General features: G+C 44.3%; 1 protein-coding gene across 1 annotated transcript; it reads left to right on the top strand.

Moving 5' to 3' along the window:
- Window positions 1–7,617: 7,617 nt before the first annotated feature.
- Window positions 7,618–16,282, top strand: LOC142575979 (uncharacterized). Its single transcript, XM_075685847.1, has 4 exons — window positions 7,618–7,897; window positions 11,596–11,666; window positions 13,140–13,229; window positions 15,843–16,282. The coding sequence occupies exons 1-4, from the start codon at window positions 7,855–7,857 to the stop codon at window positions 15,981–15,983; spliced, it is 345 nt and encodes a 114-aa protein (XP_075541962.1). The 5' UTR covers window positions 7,618–7,854; the 3' UTR covers window positions 15,984–16,282.
- The last annotated feature ends 1,634 nt before the right edge of the window (window positions 16,283–17,916 follow it).

The raw sequence follows: 17,916 nt of genomic DNA on the forward strand, positions 1-17,916 counted from the left end.
GCAAATGACTAATCTATATTTTCTTTAAGGGGCAAAAGAGTAGAAACCATGCCATTGATTCCGTGTAATTGTTCCCGAAGAGAACCTAATTGAGAAGCACGGTCATCGGCGTCTGCAGATGTATTCGAGTTGCGAAGTTGCCCCGAACTGGGGTCGCCCGTAGACGCTCTACAGTGCCTGCATTTCCAAATCTCCCCTTTTGAGGGTGCCATAGCTAAAAATGTACTTTCAGAAACGCCCGAGCATGCTTTCCCCATGTGAAGGCCATTCCCGCATTCCACACAAGATTCTGCCATCACTTGGGAACCGATTTGAACACACTGTACAGATCGATGTCGTGGCGAGGCAAAAAACAAATATCAATGATTGGCGTCAATCAGGGCAGCAGTCAGCGGCAGCGGTGGACATATAAGCTCTAGGGAACAAAAGCTCACCTGTTTAAAACAAAGCAGTTCTGTTATGTCTCCAGCAAGAGTTTCCCACCGACAGCGAAACACTTATGCTAAGGAGGCGTCTTTTATCCTTGAACGGACGATCCCAGGCGCCACGCTTCGGTCGGATTCATAGACAGCAGTTACTTCAATGAATGACGCGTCCTTGTATCAGGGGCAGCTTTCGCACATCGCCGACCGATTGATCCTGGGGCCCTCATATTGCTCTTAGCTGATCGGTGGCGATACAATCCTGCACCTGTTTAAAAGAAAGCAGTTCTCGTGAGTGGCCAGCAAGAGTTTGACGCCGACTGCAATAATAATAATAATAATAATAATAATAATAATAATAATAATAATAATAATAATAATAATAATAATAATAATAATAATAATAATAATAATAATAATGTTCATTGCCATCGAAAACAGAAAACATAAACAGGCAGGTCTAAGCCTCAGTTGGCTTGTAGGACCGTGCCTATGAATATGATACACATGGCGCAAAAGAAAAAAAAACATAAATTGATGAGACATGCAGAATAAAAAAATGAAAAAATATATAGAGAAGAACAAGATAACACTTGTTTACACTACTTAAAACGAAAGAAGTTGAATTAGATATTATGATTCAAAAAACGTTCTGCAGGTTAGTTTTACCATCACTGCCTTAATATCTTTCAGCGTACTTTTCGATGTCCCATGAAAACTTTCATCTGGTGATTTGTTAAATATGCCCGGCACATATGCACAGCGTCTGGCGGCACCATATTTTGTGGCTGAACGAGGAACTAGATGCCGGACGTCTTTTCTATGTTCTCTTGTGGCGGCACTTTTTGTTTGAATGGGGAATTGCAAAGATGTTTGAAGACAACAGTTTCTATAAGCAATGAATGAAAATCCGATAGACCAAGTTCACGGAAGACATTTGGAGGTGTTATTGTTCGGGATTATAGGCAAGATTTAAAAAAAATATTTTTTATAATCCTGTCTACCCTGCATCTCCAAGTATCCGAACAGAATCCGAAGACTGTAATACCGTATCCCACCACACTGTAACCCAGTGCATGTACAATAATTTTCTTTACAGACAAGGGCGCGAAACTTCTGATATTAGACAACCGCCAAGCTACTGACTTCAGTTTAGAACAAACAAGTGATAAGTGATGTTGCCACTATAGGTTACTATCGAAATAGACTCCAATATATTTCACACAGTCCACGTATGGGGTAGGCGCACATTTACAAGAAACACAGTCTTTCTCATGTAAGTAGAGAGGCATGTTAATTACAGCAGTCTTGAGTGGAGGGCGAAAACAAACAAGTTGTGTTTGTTGGACATTAACAACAATTCTATTATTAGCGAAGCAAAGCATTGCTTGTACACGTCATTTAGAACCATTTCAGTGGACATTTTGTAAGAAAGGTGTTTTGCCAGTAACACAGTGTTGTCCGCATACTGGAACACGCAGCATTTGGAAATTGCCAAAGGAAAGTCATTAACAAATATATTAAACAACAATGGCGATAAATTGGACCCTTGAGGAACTCCAGATTTTAACGATGTCTTAGAACTAAAAGCGGCCTTATCATCGGTAGCGACCACTTGAAATCTGTTGCTCAAGTAAGTTTAGAGAATTTTATAAAAAGGCCCACGTAATCCTGAAAAATGCAGTTTACTTAACAAGATTTGATAATTCAGGGATTCAAATGCTTTAGCCACATCTAAGAACAGCGAACACGTGAAAAGATTCTGATCGAATGCTGAGAACAGTTCATCCGAAAATTACTCAAGCAGTGCCACAGTACCATGCCCTGAACAAAGCCAAACTGTCGATCAGTTAGGATGGTAAATTTGGTAAGAAAAGAAGACATACTGCAGAAAAGCAATTTTTCTAAGACCTGAGCAATAACCGGCAATATAGAAATTGGCCAATAGTTTTCAATACTATCTTTCTTCCCTGACTTGTGTAGTGGTACAACAACTGAAGTTTTTAAGCATTCTGGAATTTCGTCGCCTTCCAAAAAACCATTCAGAATATGAGGATAATATCTGACAGCGCATTGAAATTCCTTCTGATGGTGTGTAAAGAAATTCCATCATATCCAGTGGGCTTGTTAGGACGTAAACTGAAAATAAATTCTTCCAGATCACCCTTCAAAATTCTCGGAAGAAAAGCCGACGCAGATACAGAATGCCCTAACGGCGGAGTGCTTGTATATGGAGAGACGGCCCTTTGGGACGCTTTAACAAAGTGCCTGTTGAAAGCATAAGCCACTTCTGTGGGAGGTTGTTGAAAAGCACCGAAAATAGACTGGTTATTGGAACTCACTCCTCTGAGATGACTTACAAAAGACCAAATTTTGCTTACATTATTTGAAGATTGTTGGAATTTATAAAGAAAGTAACAGCGTTTGGCACCACGCCGAAGAGCAACAACGCTATTTCTTGCAGACTTGTATTCTAAGCGCAGTGCTTGGTTAGTGGGATTTCTTCTGCAGCATTTCCACAAAGTGTCTCGATACGAAACGCAAGCAAGAATTTCCGTGTTCATCCAGCAGTGACCCTTTCTTAACGGCTTAGCGATCAGCCGTGTGAAACGTAACTAAAAATTTTTCAGTTGCGTACAGAACCTATCATATACTTTGCCCTACGAATCTTCTTTGGCTAAGGATGTCCAGTCAGACGAACCGATAAGCTTATCAATCTTGGCTTGATTAACAATAGGGACATCTTAGACATCTTAGTTGAAATCAAGAAAAAGAAACGGGCATGGGCAGGACATGCATGAGGAGGGAAGATAACCGATGGTCATTAAGGGTTACGGACTGGATCCCAAGGGAAGGGAAGCGTAGCAAGGGGCGGCAGAAAGTTAGGTGGGCGGATGAGATTAAGAAGTTTGCAGGCATGGCATGGCCACAATTAGTACATGACCGGGGTTGTTGGAGAAGTATGGGAGAGGCCTTTGCCCTGCAGTGGGCGTAACCAGGCTGATGATGATGATGATGATGATGATGATGATGATGATGATGATGATGAGGGACAAGGCATTTGCGCTGGTCAGGTGCAGTTACGACCAACAGCGTTCCGTACGCGTCCGGTAATACAAGACAGCATGCTACAAAGTAGTGGTAGGCCAACCTTTGTAGAATAGTACATGACCAAAATAAACAGTTAGGAGCTCCGACCGCTATGTGATCTAAGCAAGATTGCACTAGGCCATTATTAAAGAATGCCGCTCTAGCAGGAGCTCCAATTGTACATTCCAGACCATAAGCGGACAACGTAGATAAATAATCACAAACAGTCACTTTTTCAGCGCATAAAATATTGATATTCAAGTCTCCGATCAAGCAGAATTGGTCCACTGAGCTCCACTGCCGCAGAGCTTCCTCAAGCTCTACAAGAAACCGTGAAAGGCTGCATGAGGGTGGTCGATAAAGCGATAAGATATGGACAGAAAATGACCCCTTACAAACTTTGACCATCCTAGATTCGGCATGTACAAAAGATACATCAACAGAGGAAACTTCACAGCTGTCGTTTACAAAGAGCGCAATACCTCCGCCATGACGCCCGCTTCGTGTGACAAAATGTGCGGAAGCCCTGCAAGGTAAACGTATCAAGGCAAGCCTGGGAAGCACTGATTTCTGTTATCACAAAAACGTGTACAAAGCTAGCTGCCAATTTAGCCATAAATTTAAATTCGCCCCAGTATTTACGCAAACTTCGAATAATACCTCGGACAAGGGTAAAATCTTTATCAGAACTGCCCGGAAATTCTGTTTTAAGTTAACTGAAGTCCCGTAGTTCACTAAAGAAAAAGGCATGTTGGCTAAGCAATGTTTTGCAGGTGACCTATTGCAATGGTGATATTTGTAACTGGAACTATACTACTACTACTACTACTACTACTACTACTACTACTACTACTACTACTACTACTACTACTACTACTACTACTACTACTACTAATAATAATAAATTATGTGGCTCCCACGCGCTGCAGGAATCGATGTAAGCGAAGCTTTCTGTTCTGGTTGTTTTGATCGACGATAACTAGCGGTGATATTGAAGGTGAAAGTTCAGTTTCTTCAACGTTTAGTCCAACGCAAGATCGGCGAGTTGATGTTAAACGTCACCGTGCGTGCACTACTGCTGTTTGCGTATTGCACAGAGCACACAGAGAGAGGTGGCTGCTTGAGGCATTGTTTTGCGCCATATTTCATAACCTCTGACAAGATCGAACACTGTCATGGCCTCGCGTTACACATCGCATAGTGGCAGAAGCATTAAACCTTAGTTGAGTGACGGGGCCGTACGTACGAAAACCATAATCGGATCATGAGGCACGCCGTAGTGGCGGACTTCGGATTATTTGCGACGCCAGCGTGTTCATTTAACGTGTCGCTAAATATAAGTGCACGAGCGATGGTTTTATTTTGCCCCTGTCGAAATGCGACTGCCGCGTTGTGGATCAAATCCGTGACCTCGACCTCAAGCAATGCCATAGCCACAAAGCTACTGTGACGGGGTACGGAAGCGTTGATTGAACGCGTTAGCGCTTCCGTAGTGTGGCCTAGACCCTGCCGTGCGCTTTAATGCAGCTCTGCATTTGCACGACCTGCGTAAGTTGTCCGCTTGACATATTTGCATGCCGTTTATTTTTCATAAGTAGCAGAAACGTGCCGCATCGTAAATTGAACTTAAATTTATCCCGTTTGCCTGCGGCCACTGTAGTGTCAATAGCAGTAGCGTTTGCTTGCCTTCTCAAGTCACCTTTTCCCTATCCTCCTGCGAGGAATGAGTCGCAAGGCAGTTCACTCGTTTCACTAGTTTCGCGACTGCATCAGTTCCACCCATTGCTTATCCCCCCCTTCCCCCCCCCCTGCTCTCTACTATTCTATCTAGCTTCCCTCTGGACTGGCGCATTAGTAAAAAGGTAAGCGCTGCAATTTCTGCAATACTTTTTATTGGGGGAGGGGGGGCGGTCACGGGCAGTCACAACTGTCAAGAGGCTTAAGTGGGTCACCGACGCCCGCGTCGCCGCCACCACACCCCCGACGCGGTGTTGTGGCGGCGGTGGCGGCGGCCACAAGCAGCATCTGCTGCTGTTTGGTGTTATAGCGCAATGCCACCTTGTCACAATTGGTTCATATGGTGCCATCTCCATTCCTTTATCAACATATTGGCATATGTAGCCTGTTGTCAATCACGACATGGTTAAGCAAATCGCAATGAATCGTAACGGTGATATTGATAGCTGCAACTACGATGCAACCGAGTGTCGCTAGCATAAAACCAAGAGATGCAACCTATCGCAATGGTGATATTTGTTGCTGCAACTACGATGCAACCGAGTGTCTACAGCATGAAACCAAGGGATGCAACCTATCGCAATGGTGATGTCTGTAGCTGCAACTACGATGCAACCGAGTGTCGCTAGCATGAAACCAAGAGATGCAACCTATCGCTATGGTGATATTTGTAGCTGCCACTACGATGCAACCGAGTGTCGCTAGCATGAAACCAAGGGATGCAACCTATCGCCATGGTGATGTCTGTAGCTGCAACTACGATGCAACCGAGTGTCGCTAGTATAAAACCAAGGGCTGCTTCTTGGCATACTGATGATAAAACAGTCAAGTGAGATTTCACGTGGCAAGTGTTAAGGATATGGCCTCAGATGGTCGGGCATTGTTCATGCACAGTTGAGGCTATCGCTGCGAAAGGAGGAAAAAATTATAAGGAGGACGCGGAAGAAGGAAAATAAGGTGATGCAGATGCGGGTTCTCAGCACATACTCGATATACCGCCGTTTCCTTCTCTCGCCTATTTTACATCAATATACGAAAATATTGTGAAGGGACATTTCGAAATGACGTCAGATGACGTCAAACGAAATCTTTACTACGCACGCTAATAAGGCCAACTATACGAGCGTCACGTTTGTTGTGATGAGTTCTTTTCTGTAACTGTATTGAGGAAATTCCTTTGTGGATTTTACCTTGTTCATAATGTGCATCTTTTATAACCTACGAGTGCGCCTGCACAAGTCCTTTCTGCCGTGTGCGCAATATGAAATCCTGCACTACAGTACCCTCGCTTTACGCCCTTTTTCTGTGTGCATACATACTTAAATAACAGACTTCAGTTCGAAGTACATTCGATTGGCTCTCACACAAACTGCGAAGAGGAGACAGAAACCCCGGCGACTGCGTCACCCCAGAATGCAGGTACATGTTCCTACAATGATGCTGTTTTACGTTAAATACACGAAAGAAAAACGACACCAGGGCACACCCTGTCATTCGTTAACTGATGTACAGTCAGATCAGCGTGAGCCTAGGCTAGTAGAATGTACCATGACAACAGGTTTAATGGTTAAACGTCACAGTGTGTCTGGGTCAGTGGTGGCTCAGTAGCGGAGATAGAGGGAGAAATATAGAGAGAGCGCGACACTGTCTACCACAGCGAAGAGTTTCTCGTGGCGATGACTTGGCCTGATGAGTGAGCGCGCGCTTTACTGGCGTAGGTAATACTGACAGAAGCCACGCGCCCCTAATTGATGCCTCGGCGCATAATCTCACACAGAGAAATACAACCGACCGCACGAGAAGCCGAAGGTGACACGCGCCAGCTTCTCTCTTTCCTCGTCGTGGAAGCGACCGAGACGGAAGACGGTAGTTAAAAGCCCGCCATTTTTTTTCTTTTTCCTTTCCTTTCATTCCATTGTCTCCCAGAGTGTATAGAAAAGAGCACCGAGAAGCGACGCACAAAGAGATAGCAAGCACTAGAAACAAACGCAGGAGGCCAGAAAGAGGAAACTAGCAATTTAGGAAGACAAGCGTGAAGTCTGTAAAGAGACATAGCGTCTTTCACTTGCACTTCTTCTTTGTTTTTACCACGGGTGCCAAACAAAACACCCGAAGGCGGAGCCTCTTCGTTTGCGTGCTACGATTTCCGTACATTTCCTGGTACATTAATTACTTTTTGATATCTCCTCTCCCGACATGACGCATCGTAGTCGACGCGTTGAGAGGGCGATGCTCGAGGTGGCGTCATAACACCCCCCCTCCCCCCCCCCCCTCTCAAGGTCGCCGGCTCAAAACGCCCCTCGCGCCTGTCACGACAACCTTCGAGGAAATCCCAACCCACTTGGAGCTGTCGCTCCCTCGTTTGACGCTTATATACAATTGCGTTTGAAGCTTCTCTCTCGCGATATCAACGGGCGTCTCGGTAAGCAGGGGAGGAAGTTCAGTCAGACCTATATATTCTCGCGCTGAAGCCGGCTCGCTCACACTGTAGGCCTGGATCTAGGCGTAGACCATCTGCCGGGAGCATTGCATGTGCACTGCAGTTTGCTAGACCAGCTGACGTTTGCACTGCCCGCACGCTTACGACACAGCTAACGGCATAGACATGAAGACGACAGCAGCCTGCGTCGCTCTGCTCATTGTTTTGGGTAAGTGAGAGCTGAGTCATGTTTTGTGCTGTCAGATTGGTGGTGGATGCATAGAGCGACCGTACTTTAAATGCATTATGCCTGAGAACTCTATGCTTCGGCGCACGTTATGCATCTTTCATCTTGAAACTATATTTTCGTCTCACCAACTCGGTGTAGCGCGGCGAAGGCTATATAGCTTGCGTGAACCGGCCAGACACGAAAGGAAGGGCTGCACCGTTGTCTGTCTCTGATGCCTGCTTACACTGGAATGAAGCCCAGGAGCACAGAGGTGGCTCTTTTTGGTCATCGGTAGGCACGAGCCTTCGCAGCATAGCTCAGAACTGGCGAGAGGTAGTGCAGACGAAAACGAAAATATAGCCGCTGTAGCACAAATATGAAACCACTTGCTTCCTAATTCAGGGCCCTTCGTCTGCATACTGGTTGCTCTAACCTGCATTACACCTAAGCTTCTGGAAGATACTGCAATGAATGTACATTGATTCAGTTAACTTGTTCTACTCCCATCAAAACTGATTTCGGAAACTTTGGTGACGCAAAAGTCAGCTAGCTGGATTCACACGTGTTCTCCTGCGCTACATAAATCTTGTCCTACAAGTACACGTCTCTTTCTTAGATTTCTCAAGGGCCGTTGATCGCGTCAAAAAATAGTCTACTGCTTCTTGATCTACTACTTCTTGAATATAAGGAGTTTCTCAGGGAGCTGACCTATCACAATTGTCATTTATACGGTTAAGTGACCTAACGACTGGCATTACCCCGAAACTACGTATTTTTGCTATGATTGTGTAATTTACAGTTCAATCAAGTGTACTGCAGACACTTCGTATTACCCTCAACCGTCTTGCACATTATCCTCGACGTTAATATGTGTAAATTAATTACCTTTATTTGTAAGTACACCATTATTGGCAATACCTGCCGTATAAACATAGCCCTGATTGAAGCCATATCATCGTACCTTAAAGTTCTCACGACACCATCGCTAATTTGGATTATACATACTGAGACAGTCCTTTGCGATGCTTCACGAACGTTGGTCTGTCCGCGGGGAAAGTTAAGTGCGGCATCTGCTGAGGATAAAAAAAAATTACGTGTAACATGCGCCCGCATAAAACTAGAATTCACGTCGTCACTTTGGTATTTCTCACAGGTTTATCTCACCGCACGTCTATAATGGACCAAGAATCAAGCCAGTCGCTTCATCTCTCAGTACTCGTCTATCGTCGCGTTCCGTCACTATAACTGGGCCTCCCTTCGTTCGTGTGACGACGTGGCATCTTGTGCCTTTGCTTCCGTCGTTCATTTGACTAACACCCAGAATGACTCTGTGAGCAGTTAAAAGCACAATGGTAAAGTATGTTCCCCCATTAACCACGGCCAGACTCTAGTTCGTTTAAATAAATTCTAGCATGTCATCTTTGAACGAACCCGCGTCGCCCCAGTGTAACAGTTTTTTGAAACGTCCTACACGAACACATAGTCTCATCTATCGATCCCTTGAAATTCCGCTAAAAGCTATCTATACGTTGTCGCATGGTTCCGCCATTACTGAATAGATACGTCGCGTATATTTTGTAAGCATGCTCATTCGGTCCATTCCTGTTTGTTTTATTACTTAATTTTTTTCATTTTCCCCTAATATTTCGTGACCTGGCGCGAGCTTTTTCCTTTCTAATTTTTGCCACCATATGCTGTTTTACTCTATCTCCTTATCTTCAATGTCCATATACTTTTGTTGAAAATTTTGTATATTTTCTCAGTTGTCATAGCTTTAATAAACGCATACTTCTATGATATTTTCAGTCCTGAAATTTTCCGGTGTTTATACCTCTCTGTATGGCCTCCGCCCGTACCTCTAGGTTATATACTTAGGCCCTAAAGGAACAAATAAATAAAATGAAAGGAAAAGAAAGACGCTACGAGAATCACGCAGGAAATAAGGCGCTTTTTATTGCAGACAACGGGTTTCTTTTATCGCCAGAGTCGCGATAGCATGTATATAGCATTTATGCAGAATTGCATTTACATACGAGGGGATATTTTTAAAGTTTTATGTAATTTATAGAATAGTCTGTTGCAGATAACGTAATTGTAGTTTTTCAGCTGGAGTATGCAGAGGGGCGAACATTACAAGTACGAGAAATGGAACCGAATATTCAACTAATAAACAAGACTTTACCAACTATATTTTCAATACATATACGGAACATATAATTTACGAATTGTAGCCGGTGAGTTTGCAAGGCGCATCCACATTGAATGAATATCCAGAATGACGCCAGTTTGAAGATACGCGCCATAAGACTTGCCCCAAAAGCGTACTGTTGTTGCACTTGTTTGTTTATGAAAACGATCTTTTCTGCATTGAAGCACAAAAGTAGCTGGAATGCCCATGTATTTAGTTACACACATTGGGAAATATATCTCGAAAGTAGTGCCATGCTGAAAATTCATTTTTAGTGGATGCGTCTTGCAAACTCACCTGCTGCAATCCGTAAATTGCAATTTGCGCTGTAAAGTAATTAATGAAGAAATTAAGCAGCGAATTTTTGTTATTGAACTGAATATGTGTATTGATTTTCCACGCTAGCAGTGTCCGCCTCTTCGAATAATACAGCTCAAGGATAAGAATTATGCCATCAGCCACAGGCGATATCTAAAGATTCCATAAAACTTAGAAATTATCACCCTGTATAATAAACCTACATAGAAATATAATTGTGATCGCGTGTATAGCATCAGGATTGTCACAATAAAGATTGGTAAGCGAAGCGCGTCTCAATACTAAGGAAAACGCAGCTCTAGTGAGACAAATCTAATAGAAATATTTAGGTTTCACTGAAAATGTAATAGATCTACAGCTTGGTACCAGCAATCTCGAGCCGTTGCTGCTTTAACTACAGCGCAATACGTAATCTGCACTGCTCCTCATTCGGAACGCTTACGAGGAGAGACTGCTGCAGAAAGCATGCGCAAATGAGTTTGAGAACAAATGCCCTTCTGTTTTTTCTCGTCGGTGATTATTTAGTTATAACACTGCATAACTTCAAGGTATATATGGTGTTCGGGCTTTACTAATCAAATAGACTGAGCGATCCGTCTTTCCTTTCTCTTTTTCACTGGTTCTGGAGAGCTGCAGGTTCGCTTGCCCAACTGTTGTATTCCATTATAAATGGCTTGTTCCGTAGTTACCGAAGCAAAAATATCTCCGCTTCTCCACATTTCTCTGGTATAAAATAAATAAATAAATGAATAAATAAATAAATAAATAAATAAATAAGAATTAAATGAAGAAAGAGAACAAGGCTGTCATGAGACACAGTAGATGACGCCCATGAAACCATGCGGCAAATGCGCGGTGCATTTCACACTTTTTAACGCGACGCTTAAGATATGTGGTCAGTACAAGTAGCGTTGCATGCCTATGGAGTTATTCATGTTAGGTTCTGTCTTACGGAAAGTGTTCGACGTAAGCTATGAGCGTGCACCTTTCGTCATCGCTAGTAAATATAGCAAAAGTATAATGCAGCCCGAGAATGCAAACGCATTTGAAATAAATTTACACGGGTACGCAGATCAAGAGAAGGACAGACACCAGCATACATCACTCAAGAAATGCTTCAACGTTTGTCCTTCTTGTTGCAAACGTTGCGAGAGCTACACTTGAAGATTCATGTGCAATCGCTGCGATGCAGGCACGTTTGCAAAGATGAGCGGGGCGGCGTTGACAACGGACCCAGAGTGCCATAGACTGCGAACGAAAGTGGTGAGTGCGATACGGTGGGACACACAGCACTTAAATAATTTTGTCCCGGTTTAATTTCTGAGGTGTACTTTGGCAGAATAGCTCAATGCCTCTGCGAACTCGAGCTGGAAATTGCTGCGCAATAATTTTAGAGCCAAAGTCAAAATAACGATTCCAGGGTACCTATGCTGTTTCAGATGGCACAACAGTTGCGACGGTAATACTACTTTTACCTTTCAGCAGTCGTGCCACTGAAATTCTGCAATTCCTTCATAAACGAAATGGGCTGCTGTTCTAAAAGCCAATCGTGCCATTCAGCGACGTTCTTTCAATGCATATTCAGCGATCAAGGCTCCCTACGCTGCAAAAGTATGACTTCCTATTTTATACCAATAACTCTCGTACCTAGTAAAAACGACACAGAAAGAAAGCTAATTATCGCTTTTCGAGACGTCAGGTAGAAGTGCATGAAAAATACAAGTATTACTTTGGCACCTGAAAACAGCAATACATTTGCCTCGACACGAATGTTTCCTCGGTGGTTTCCATGGGCGAGAGAGCTAGCATAAAAGAAAGATCTGAGAGCAATGTGATTTCGGCGCGGGACACGAAATTCAACGTAACATTGAACACTGCCTACACACCGCCATGTAGAAATGGCAAGTATCACGCCATGCCGAGACAAGCCAAGCATAACGTTCTTATTTACCGCCGGGCACAAGGAGCCTGTCACGTGTGGCCTTTTCCAGTCATTCGCGAAGAGCGAACCACGCACGAGCAGACGTCACGGAAGAATCAAAAGTAAAAAAAAAAAAAGAAAAGAAGCAAACATTGATGTAACAGACGAATCACGAACTCCGATTATGACCGAACTGGTGGATACACGCAAAAGTAACATGAGCAGACCCCCCGCTACATTACGCTTGCATACATACAAACGCACGCACACACGCACAGAGAGAGAGAGAGGAAACTGGCGCACATTGTCATTTTTCGGCGCTGCGAAACAATGCTTTGACCAAACGGGAGCTGGGCACGAGATCTGAGGGAAATCATCGTGTGCTAGGTGGTTTCAATTTACCGATTGTGCATGCAACGATATCCTTGAGCAAGTTACATAGGAATGCTTCAATCGTAGTTACTTAATTCATTCATTAGGGATATTCAGGTACTGACTGGCCTTCTACGCCCGCAGTTGAGAGATGCAGATGACATCATAACATGTAGTGTGCTTAATAACCAGCTAAACTTTTCCACAAGCCACACGACATGCTTAGCCTTCTCGCCACGCCTTCCCCCGTTCCTTTAACGCGACTAAGCACGCGAACGTTAATTACCCTTTATCGGGCCCCTGAGTGTTTACTTCGTTGGAACTCCCTCCGTCTGCCTGCTTGCCGATAATGCTACACGGTCTCGGAAAAGCCCCCAGCTGAGACACGCAGCTGAGTCACACGAATGCAGCGTGTTCACGTGTGCTTCCACGCATCCACGCAGGAAAAAGTGCGCCCGTACTGCGTCTACCTGTGCCACATGCCCGAAGGTTACATCAAGATGGGCATGGAGGAGGACGGCACCCCCTGCAGGGTAAGAGACGCGGCGAGTTTCTCTCACTCCCTCAGAATTTACGTCATCATTACAGAAAGCATTTTTGTCCAGCAAGCAGTACACGCACCCCGTCTCGCTGGCACTCAAAGGAAAAGCAACCCGAAACTCTAAATTAACTGAGCCTGGTGAATCTTTTTTTATAAAGAAGTCAATTTTAGTGTTTTTCGCGGTAATAAATTCATTATTAGATGATAAAATGGGGGTCGAATTTCGATTTGTTCAATTCGGCGTCGAAGAAAGAGCAGCGCCTGAACGTCATTGTGGCGTCCCGGATTCCAAAGTAATTTCCCGTGTTTTCTCTGTCGTGGCTCAGTCATCATCGTTATCAACCCATTTTTATTTCCACTACAGGACGAAGGCCTCTACTAGCGTCACACAATTACTCTCCTGTACTACACCAGCTGATTATAGCTTGCATTTTCAGGTTTCCTAATCTCCAGCTAATTTTCTGCCGTCATCGACTGCCCTTTCCCACCCTTCTCACCCATTCTGTAGCTCTTAAGGTTCACCGGTTATCTACCCTACGCATTATATGGCCTGCCTAGCTCCAATTTTTCCCTTAATGTCAACTAAAATATTGGCTATCCCCGTTTGCTCTCTCATCGCCACCGCTCTCTTGCTGTCTATAAACGCTACGCCCAAGTTCTTTCGTTCTATGAGCTTCTTTGTTAACCTCCAAGTTTCTCCCCAATATGTTAGCACCGGTAGAACACCAGTGATTGTACGGTTTCCTTTCCAACGACAGTGGTAAGCTCCTAGTAAAAATTTGGTGTTGCCTGCTGTGTACCACTCCAACCCATTTTTATTCATTAAATTTTCTTGTCATGATTAGGGTCCCCTGTGAGCAATTGGCCTAGATAAAGGTACTCCTGTACCGGCTCTTGAAGCTGACTGGCTATCTGAATTCTTGTTTCCTTGCCAAGCTGTTAAACATTACCTTCGTTTTCTGCATATTAATCTATTACCCCCTTTTGCGCTTTCTCAATTAAAGTCCTCAGTCACTTGTTGCAATTCATGTACACCGTTGCTGAACTGTACAACTTCATCTCCAAACCGAAAGTTGCATAGACATTCGCCGTTGGTCCTCACTCCTAAGCCTTGCCAGTCAATAGCTTGAACACTTCTAAGCGTGCAGTGAATAGCGTTGGAAATGTTGCGGCTCCTTGCCTGACCCCTTTCTTGAAACGTAATTTTTGCTCTGAACCAAGCCAGCTGTGGAATCTTTGCAGATATTTCCCAAGATATTCACGTGTGCCTCCTTTACTCCTTGATTACCCAATGCTTTCATGGTTGCTGGTATCTCTACTGAATCAAATGCCTTTGCATAATCAATGAAATCCATATTGAGAGGTTGACTGCGCTTCGCAGATTTCTCAATGCGCTGATTGATGACATGGATGTGATCCATTGCATAATATCCCTTTCTGAAGCCGGCCTGTTCTCTTGGTTGAATGAAGCCAAGTGTTGCCTTGATTCTATTGGAAATTATCTTGATGAATATTTCATAATATGCTGAAAGAAAGCTACTGAGCCTATAATTATTCAATTCTGTGTCTCAATAAAGCATCCTAAGACTTCCAAAACTCACTGCTTCGTTTCTTTTTTCGGAAAACAATGTAGTCCATTTTTACCAATAAAAAGTTAACTAGGCTCGAGCAATAACCGTTAGAATTTATGACGTCACGGACAGCCAGTTCGGAAACTTCAACGAGGCATCGCCACTCGTCCTTCGTTTTTTCGCGTGTTTTCTTGCTAACGAAGATTGCTCTCACAGGAAGGGTAACGTCTTCGGTATTGTGGAAGGGTAATTTACTGATAGAACTCAAGTAATTTTACTCGTCAGTATCCCGTTAAGCGAAGTGTAGTCTTAGCACTACGGACAAAACAATGCTATCCTGTTTTATTTTCTCCCGACACGTGAGCATGGCACCGTATTTTAGCTGTGCGAATTATTTATACATCAAAATGGGCATCGTATTTAATTCATTTCACGGTGACGTTATAGTACAGAAAAACTAATGAAAGTAAATGTTATGCTTGTTCAGTAACGACACTCCCTTGCAACAGCTATAGTGTTTGGAATGTTCCATGTGCTGGTTTAGACTTTTCGCCTCATGCAAAAAGTTAAAAAAATAAAAGAAAGAACAGACAAAAGGAAACCCACACCAAAGCACGCAGGGGCGACTTAGCGGAAGGCTAAGTCGCCCCTGCGTGCTTCGAATACAGGAAAATATCGGTGAAGCGCTTTTTCTTGCAATCCCATCGAAAAAAATATTAAAAAAAAAAAGAAACGCGCCAACTGTATTCTAGCATAAAATCTGCGCACCATGTTAAGCAGCACGACGTCACAGGTGCTCCTAAGTGTTCACTCTAGGGTCGCAAACAGAACCAAAAAGCCTCACAGAGTCTCTGCTAAATCATTTCTCCCTCCACACCTTCCTTGCCACTGCCACCGTATTACCAAGCTTCATCTTTCTATTTCTGCATGCATGCATACAGCATGAGTGAGTAGCGACGCCTAATCTCGCTTATGACGCACGCGTTAGAGGTGCTTGTCCCTGCCGTATCTGAAATCGACTCCATGTTTTGCAGTTCTTCGTGCACGAAGGGGTGTGCCAGAACGGTCTGTGCCTCTTGGACAAACCCAGAAAAGATCGCCCTACCAAAGACGACGGCGGAGACGTGAAGCAGGGCGGTGCCGTAACGCCCAAGGTCGACGAGAACACCAAGTGATTCAACGTGCGCGAATGTTATAACGTCAAAAGCGCTTTCGCCAGAAAGGACACTTTCTAGTTTTTTTTGTTTATGTAATTAGGACCAACGATGCGTTAGACGCGAGCGGCAGTGGTCGAGGTCATGCATATCTATGGCGCCGCTCGCGCCTGTGATAACTCTGTAAATAATATCCACCTTGCGGTGGTTATTAGTTGGTGCTGCTACTTACGGCGTTCATTGGTCAGTTCGTAAATATAGAACTGATAGCGGAACAGTGGAAAATAAAAGTATGTTGTTTTGTTGTGCGCAAAAAATAAGGAATATTGCATTTCTTTCCGTGGAGAAAAACTAAACATGACCCTGAGATGCGTCTTAAAAAACTAGTAATAAGGATTTGCGGTTTGTCGGTGCTTCTTGTGATGCTGCGAGAGCATTAAGGTCACCAATCTATGTAGCGAGAAAACAGGCTCAGGCGACTCCTAATGAAGGACAGGTGTTTTCGTTCTTTTTTTTTTCCCCATCTTAATTGGCGTTTGCTCCCAAACTGATGTCTGAGAACATGACTCTTGTATTTTACCCTGTCACTATCCTTTCGGATTTCTCTCTCTCGAAAAAAAGAAGTCATGATAAAAGAAAATCAGCAGCGCTGTGACGGGAATCGCCATCACAAATTATGCATTTTCGATATATTTCTTGCGAACACTTCGGAGCTAGAGATCGCTTTGCGATACACAACTTTCTAAATTTTAGGTCATGCCTACTGCTTTCCTTCAGCAGAAAATAAACTTTGCCACGCTGAAAGAAGGTGCTTTTTGATTCCTTGAAAGCCCTGCATGCTTAGCAACATCGGACTGCTATGAAACCCCCTCTCTGAGCGCAGGGCTTGGTTTTGTGGTCTCTTGTTCACTCTTGTGTTCACGTTGTAACCCATTCCCCAATGATAGCCAAGAAAAAAGCCGCAGCAGTGGTTGAGGAGCGTTGGTGACCTGGGTCTGCGTGTCTGCTAGTGACGCTGCGAGCCTGCGCGTGTTTGTGTATGCCTGCATTTCCGTGTGCGTGTCTGCGTAGGTTTTTGTGCGTGTGTCCATGCAAGGGGGTGCAAATGCGTGTGGGGGCGAGCATGTTTGCTATCTGTACACTGGTGGTCTAAATTTCCGGAGTCCTCCACTACGGCGTGCCTCATAATTAGAAAGTGGTTTTGGCACGTAAAACCCTATGATTTAATTTTTTTCAGCGGTGTCGGGCTGGTTTCTAAATTGAATTTCGCATGTGTGCTTGGTTTATTCGATAGTCACGGTCAGCCGTGGCAGCCAGCACCAAACAGCAGAATCTGCAGTCGGCATTTCATCGGAAACAAAATGAGCAATAGCATGCACAATCCGGCATGTGTACCAACCATTTTTCCTTCGCAATACCACCGCCAAGCTCCTTCCAATGCCACCACACCAAGCGAACGATACGAAAGGTAGTTTCCATTCATTGCCAAGAATTATGTGGCAGGGAAGCTGCCTTGTAATGGGAGTTGTGTGCGCATAGTGCCGGCGCACGGGCGACTAAGCCGCCTATGTGTTTTTAAAACTGCGCATGCGTGTGAGGACTCTGCGCTGAGATGCATCCGGTAAATTTATGCAACAAGTGCTAAATGTAGCCAGGGTTGTTACGGATCAAGCAGCGGAGCATTCTAACCTTTGCTTGCCCGAGTCAGCTGATGCGGTAAAGCTTTCTTCTCCACTGACTGCTGTGGCGAAGTAACATCAGAATTTCTTATGTCTATCCAGAGAAGTATGGAATGTCTTCAGGCCAACGAATACTTCCGAAACCATAGCGCAGCAAGACCGGCACCGTAGCTACTAGATTTGCGAGGCAGGCTGCCACACAAGCACCGTTAGCACCACACGGCACACGGCGCAACCGTTAAACAAACGCAGGTGCTCACCGCGGCACACTGTGA

This window comes from Dermacentor variabilis, chromosome 3 (genome assembly GCF_050947875.1).
Source record: "Dermacentor variabilis isolate Ectoservices chromosome 3, ASM5094787v1, whole genome shotgun sequence".
NCBI classification, from domain to species: Eukaryota; Metazoa; Arthropoda; class Arachnida; order Ixodida; family Ixodidae; genus Dermacentor; species Dermacentor variabilis.